General features: G+C 38.0%; 1 protein-coding gene across 1 annotated transcript in view; it reads right to left on the reverse strand.

Moving 5' to 3' along the window:
* Positions 1 to 7,370, reverse strand: part of LOC106882471 (uncharacterized) — an 11,915-nt gene continuing 4,545 nt past the window's right edge. The window contains exons 2-6 of the mRNA XM_052969183.2: positions 6,736 to 7,108; positions 5,090 to 5,962; positions 3,647 to 3,785; positions 2,805 to 2,882; positions 1 to 2,042 (exon numbers count right to left, since the gene is read on the reverse strand). Of these exons, the coding sequence (XP_052825143.2) occupies positions 1,940 to 2,042; positions 2,805 to 2,882; positions 3,647 to 3,785; positions 5,090 to 5,962; positions 6,736 to 7,108 (1,566 nt within the window). The 3' untranslated portion in view covers positions 1 to 1,939. The remainder of the gene's footprint in view (positions 2,043 to 2,804; positions 2,883 to 3,646; positions 3,786 to 5,089; positions 5,963 to 6,735; positions 7,109 to 7,370) is intronic.

Here is a 7,370-nt window from a genome sequence, read left to right on the forward strand (position 1 = left end):
CTAGCATGGAAAGCGGACGTTAAACGACGATGATGATGATGATAAACAGGATCCACATGGTAAAAGTCAAACAGAAGTTACAGAAGATACTCGACACTCAAAGTGCCACACAGTGGGATGGTACTGCCATTGTATCTTGTATGTATGTATGTATGTATGCTTAATCATTTGAAGCAAGGAATGATTCAATAAGGCTTTATGAACGTATAGTTCCTACTTACAGGTAGTAAATTTTTCTTTCATTTTTACATTCAAACCTATATAACTAACAATTCAAGTCATCTTTCACAGTTGACATATAATGTATGTGTGTGTGTATATATATATATATATATATACACACACACACATTTACATATAAAGTTTTAGTGTTTGATCTGATGAAAAAATATACTTTTATAGAACATATATAAAACTGCTGTGTGCGTGTATATCCTCACCATTTAACATCTGTTTTCTTTCCATGCTGGCATGGGTTGGACAGCTTAACAGAAGATGGTGAGTGAGAGGACTGTGCCAAGCTCTACTCTCTGCCTTGGCATGGTTTCTGCACACAAGACAGAAAAGGGCAGTGTGGCGCTTAGAGTCATTCTGCTGTGTCCCTTCTGATACAGTATAGCACTGCATATAATCAGTCACGGGAGGGCAAGCAGCATTACATAGATAATATAAGTACGTACACATGCATACTTGTGTATGTATGGGTGCATGCATATAACACCAAAGATATGCACACACAACACACACACACAAATATTTGAGTATTTGCTATGTTATGTAACAAGAATCTGGAGGGAAACAAAGGAAGAGATTCCTTTTAGAAAAGAATTTGGAATGATGAGTATCTGCATGTGGTGAGCTTATGTATCTATGTATATTCGTTTCCTAAACGATTAACATCAAACCTGAAGTAGTTTTAGCTTTGAGTTAAACCATAAGTAATTTGGACAGATGTTGGATCAGCATCTCAGTGTATTCGTTTAGTGACTGGCTTTATATTAGTGCAATAACAATGTGTACCGTACCATTTGTGATAAGTTGGTACTCCTGTACCAGAGCAGTGATTACATTAATTACTTGATGATTGTCATTGCAAAGAGCTAACCAAGTCGTTCCTATGAAGGAGAAGGAGAGAGAGAGGCGAGCAAGGGCAGATATATTAAATAAATAGAAGACCTCATTTATTCTAAGCTTGTGGCAATCACATGGCCTGATATTTAGACAGAAACTATGGCGATTAAAAACAAGGTAATTGTTTGTTGTTGTGCAATGTCTGAATGAAATGAGAAGTAAGACAATACTAAAGAATAGAGCCTGAGAACATAGTAAGAAGGACAAACAATTAGTGATAAAGGTTAACTGTTGTAGTAACATGTTTTGTAAGACATACCAGGCCACCAAAGGAGGTATTGCTTCAAGAACAACTAAACTGGGGACAAAACAAAAGACAAAGAATGCAAAGCTTTTTGGTAGTTGAAATGAAGGAAGGACTATTTGGCTTTGAACGAGCACAACAACAACAACGTTTTCAACATCTGATACGTTGGGAATGGTGTTGCTATTTAAATTTAAATCAGTCCAATAGCAACATGATAATAAATAACAGAAGAGTAGAGTCTATCCAAGAAAGAGCGTTCCTATCCCCGTCCCACCCTTTTTCAGCAGCTGTAAATGGAAACAGTGTCTGAAGTAGTTCAATAAATAAATCTCTGGAAGTAGCTTATCTCTGATACTGACTCCAATAATGCCTTTACTCAGATAATCCAGGATATAATGTCAAACTAAAGCTGACAGCTACGCCATAGAGTTTGAGGAAAAGGTTTCAGCTGGTCGTCGGAAGTAATTTCATTTGTTTTTTCCTTTTAATCATTAAACGTTGCTTTGGATGATGTCAAAAGTTCTTGTATACAATGTAAGCCAGGAATATGGTTCACTGCTGTCACCGGACACCTTTTGGTTTGCCCTTGCGTTTCTTAAGCATCATCAATTCCTCCTGTTCCCGCTTGATATCCTCAAGATCTTCCAGCCTTCCGATTTTGGCACTGGCAAAGGAAAGAACATACATTTAGAAGAATACACAAACACACATATATTCTTTTTTTTCTTTTTACTCGCTTCAGTCATTTTCACTGTGGCCATGCTGGAGCACCATCTCTTTTATATATGAATATGTGTGTGTGTGAGTGTGCATGTATTTTATTAATATTTAGTGGAAGCAACAGAGTAACTCAAAGTCCAACGATTTCGTGCGTCAACACTTTATATACATATTTACATATAAAGTTTTAGTGTTTGATCTGATATATATATATATATATACATACACAAATATATATATATATAAACCCCTAACTCTCTCACTATATAAATATATATATATATATATGCATATATACGTACGTATATGTACATACTTGCATGAATGGTGCTTATTGCCTGCCACCAGCACGAGAGCCAGTGAGGCGGCACTGGCATTGGCCACAACTACGATTTCCATCTGATTGTGATTTGATTTGACTCAATAGATCTCCCCAAGCACGGCGTGTCACCTGACGATTCAAAGGTACTTTTTAAATGGACTGGTTATGCAACACTGGTATAGGCTATGGCTGTGATTTCACTTTACTTGCAGGGTCTTCTCAGTCACAGCATATCTCCAGAGGTCTCGGTCTTTTGTCATTACCTCTGTGAGGCCCAACATTCAAAGGTCATGCTTCATCGCCTCCGATTATATATATATATAGATTAAAAAGTTTTGAGATTTTATTTATGTGAGTCAACTGATATGCAAATACTAAACTTACCTTCTAATCTCTTCTTTCATCTGTTGTGAAAATGACGTTTCCATCTTCTCGATATCTGATATATTTTCGTCTTTGAATCTGAGGAAAATTAAATTTGAACAATTTCCAAACCATAAAATTTGGCAGATATTTAATTGCAGGTCATAATTTACATCATTGTACTCGTTACTAAAACACTAAGTCATCATCAGCAATTAATAACCGTTTTTCCATGCTGGCATGGGTTGGACGGTTCAAGAGGAACCTGAGGACTGCATCAGGGCCCAATGTCTGCTTTGAGCCACTAGACAATGGCCAACGAATGTGCATGAAGGCTGTGTCCACCGTAACTGACACTGGTGCAAAACTAGAGTCAGTGATGCAGTAGAGTATTGGCGACCACACTGAGAGACTGAAACCTCATGCACTGAAGGTAACTGTGCATGTGCACAAATGAGGATGCCTGCCACAGTGGCACTGACCAGAGAGGCATCCGGATGACAAATTTGATATCAACACTACAGCTCCTTACTAGTCTGCTGCTTTGCATGGAGATGTGTACCTGTGTGGTGGCATGACTCTGAGCCATAGGCAATGTGGTTGCTCCTTGGAGCCAATCCGTCTTCCAAATGCTTGGATCCAACTTCTCTTACCTGTATTGGTACTATTGATGAGAGGCTGAACACCTCAGATACAAATTGTGGATGGTGGGTACAGACCAACACAAGAGCTGTGAATTGCAATGAACCCGGATTGTCCGGGGCTGCCAACAGCACACCAGATGCCACCCAAGACACTGTGCTCGATATGTAAAAGCATTCTAATAAAAGACAAGTAAAAGAAAGGATATACTGCGTACTTACTTTCGTCGATCATAGCCAAAGATACTTCGAATATATTTAGATACATTTTGGCAGTCATCATCAATTGGTTCATCATCAATAAAACCATCCATGTCATCCTCCTCCTCTTCATCACTTTCAATTACTCTCCGTCGTTTTACTGGAACAACAACAACAAATAAAAGTAATAAGAATTCTCCCTGTCCCTGCTAACAAGAGTTTGACAACAACAACAATTGATATATCACATTGTTAAAAAGTTATATATATATATGTATATAGACACAAGGTGTGCAATAAAATCCAGGCTAGACTCATGTCTTCAAGCAAGGAACTATGAGTAGCTTGTATCTTTATACTGTGTATATTAAATGATATCTATCTATCACTGAATGGAGTACTTTTTTCCTTAATCTTATCTTAACAAAACAGTTCTCTCTCTATATATATATATATCTGTTTATATAAACCAGAAGTGATAAATTACAGGAGTTTATGATGTTTATAATAGAATCACCGTTTCAACCAGAAGGGAAATGAAAAGCATGGCCTCGAAGCAGCCATTTTGGTACCTGTTGTTAACAAAGATTTTTGAACGAAAGGATAAGCGTTTATTTCAAACTTTCGTTTCATATTTCAAAAGATATTCAGACAGTGGACCTGCAAAACTAAACCAGGCTTAGTTTACCAGCTGAGGATAGGAAATAAGTTACTCTGAGTACTGGAAATTGGAGCCTTTCAGTTATAATGTGTGTGTGTATGTATATCATATCTATCTATCTATATATATATATAAGTTCAAAAAAACAATAACAAAAAAACAACAAAGTGAGGACGTGATACGGATAGTGTTATTGGACGCTCGGGAAAGGAAAGAGAGAGTGTATTTATATATATATATATATATATATATATATATATATATATATATATATATATATACATATATATATATATGTATATATTCATATATATTTTTATACACATCTATATTTCTCTCTCTGTATATATACACACACACTCAGAGTGTAATGGGTGCATTATGTTCCTGGAGTGGTTGGCGTTAGGAAAGGCATCCAGCTGTAGAAACTCTGCCAGATCAGATCGGAGCCTGGTGCAGCCATCTGGTTCGCCAGTCCTCAGCCAAATCGTCCAACCCATGCTAGCATGGAAAGCAGACATTAACCCTTTTGTTACCATATTTCTGTTGAGATGCTGTGTGTTTCTTTCAATTAATTTTAAATATAACAAAGAATTTAGTAAAATAACTTAGTTATCATTAAGCTAGTGTAAGGAACATGGATTGTGACTAAGGTTTGGTGGAAGATTTTAATTCCAAACTTATGAAAACAAGAGATGTGTACTACAGAACTAGAGGCAGTTCCAGCCGGATTGGTATCGAAAGGTTAAACAACATACTAAAAAGTAAGAGGTTTAAATAAGAAATTATTTGAAATTTGTTACCTGGTTTCTTAACAGGATCTGCTTTTTGAATTCCACTGTATATTTTGTCCCAAGTGGATAATGGTTTTTCTTCAGGCTTCGCAGCCGGACGACAGATGAGAAGGTTATTATTCTCAGATGTGTATTTGTTGGCATTCCCACAGTTTTCAGGGCTTGGTTTGTGTTTGGCAGGTTGAGGCTTGCTCGGTGGATTTGTCTGTTTCTTCTTCTCATTCTTCATTTGTTTCATTTCGTCTTGCAAAGCCTTCAGTTTACTCTCAAGATCTTTGTACTTACTGTTAAAATCCGTCTCTATTTCTTTGCTCTTTTGTACATTTTTATTCTGGTTTATTACAGAATCACTAGTCCTTTTGTTTTCAGAAGTTATATTTGTAGTCCGTTGAGATTTATTTGGTTTTTCTGAGATTTCTTTCTTTTTTAATTTAATTTCAGGTGTTGATTTTTTTAAAGAATTATTGTTACGGGAATTAGAAGAGTCAGAGCTTTTGGTATGTTTGTATTCCTTCGAAGACAGTCTCTGTAATCTGTCTTTTTCATCTTGTGTCATGGGACGGTCAGCGGGACGATTGGAATTGAGAATTTGCTTTGGGTCAGCAGCTTTTTCTAGAGCTATTTTCATTAACTCATCAAATTTCAGCGGAGTTGCTCCAGTGCTAGAATTAAATGGTTTTTTCGTTTTGCTAGAAATGTTCGGACGACTGGCACTTGAATCAGAAGCAGATTTGGACCCACTAAGAACTGCTGATGCTGTTGACTTACTTGCTTTTAAATCTTTCGAGCTATTATTATTACTTAGAGAGGTTTTTGGTCCCTTTTCACTGTTAGAATTTCCTGTTCCCTTTGGTATTTTGAAGGTTTCTTTCTTGGATTCAGCTGAAATGAACAACAGAAAATTACTTACTAAAACTCAGGAAATAAGTGCAGGCATGGCTGCTTCCGGGTTCAATCTTACTGTGTGGCACCTTGAGCAAGTGTCTTTTACTATAGCCTGAGACCAACCAAAGCCCTGTGAGTGGATTTGGTAGGTGGAAACTGAAAGCCTGTCGTGTATGCCACAACAGGCTCCAGTTGTCTGTTTTGGCAGAGTTTCTATGGCTGGATGCCTGCCCCAATGCCAACCATTTTAAAGATTGTACTGGGTGTTTTTTATGTGGCACCAGCACGAGTGCTTTTTGCATGGCACTAGCACAGGTGCTTGGTATGTGGCACCAGCACCCGTGGGCTTGCAAGAGAATGACCTCTCAGCTGAGAGACAGAGTGGATCCAGGAGATTAGAGAGGGACAGCTGTAGCCCTCTTATCATTGAGGAGGTACTTTGCTACCCCAGTAAGACAAGGAAGAGGAGAGGAAAGTGGAAGGTTAGAGAGAGAGAGAGTCAGTATCAATTTTACTTACAGGCTGCATCAGATTGGGGCCTGGTGCAGCCTCCTGGTTTCCCAGACCCCAATCGAACCGTCCAACCCATGCCAGCATGGAAAACGGACATTAAACGATGATGATGATGATGGTACTGGTTAACTCACAAGAATAATATACGATGTTAACTGATGTCCACACAGAGGGACCAAACCCCTAATTATGGGATTCTGAAGCAAGCTTCTTAATCACACAGCCAAGAAAAACAAAATTTTCAGAGAAAAACTAACCTTCTTTTTCTTGAAGTTTAATCCTTTTCAATTTATCCTTCAACTGCTCCTCTTTTAGCTTTTCCTTCATCTTTGGTGACAGAAGCTTCTCATCAACATTCTTCAGTTTGGAACTCTTATCAGACTGTTTCTCTAAACGGATTTTTTCTTTCGTCTGTTCTTTCTTTAGCCGCTCTCTTTCTCTGTCATGTTTTTTCAATTCCTTCATGTCGGCAAGCCGTTTCTGCTCTTTGATTCTGTTTGTAATACGTTCATTAATCAAATCTTTCTCTTTCTCCTCCTTTAATCGCTTTATAACATCAGATTCTACCTTGGTTTTGGGTAGCTTCTTTGGCGCTGAGCACTGTGTACTATATTTCTTTGAAGTTGGAAGCTAAAATGTAAAACAAGGAAAATAAAAGACTGGTGATAACATTATTGATATTTGCAGCTTCTCAGGCATTTGGTAGATGAAAAACTGTTGTATGTATATATATATATATATTTTGAGCATGGCCGTTGCCAGTACCGCCTGACTGGCTCCCGTAGGATTTTCGAGCGAGATCGTTGCCAGTGCCCCTGGACTGGCCTGTGCGGGTGGCACATAAAAGACACCATTTCGAGCGTGGCCGTTGCCAGTATCGCCTGACTGGCCT

This window comes from Octopus bimaculoides, chromosome 7, assembly GCF_046866305.1.
Source record: "Octopus bimaculoides isolate indiv1 chromosome 7, ASM4686630v1, whole genome shotgun sequence".
Taxonomy (NCBI): Eukaryota; Metazoa; Mollusca; class Cephalopoda; order Octopoda; family Octopodidae; genus Octopus; species Octopus bimaculoides.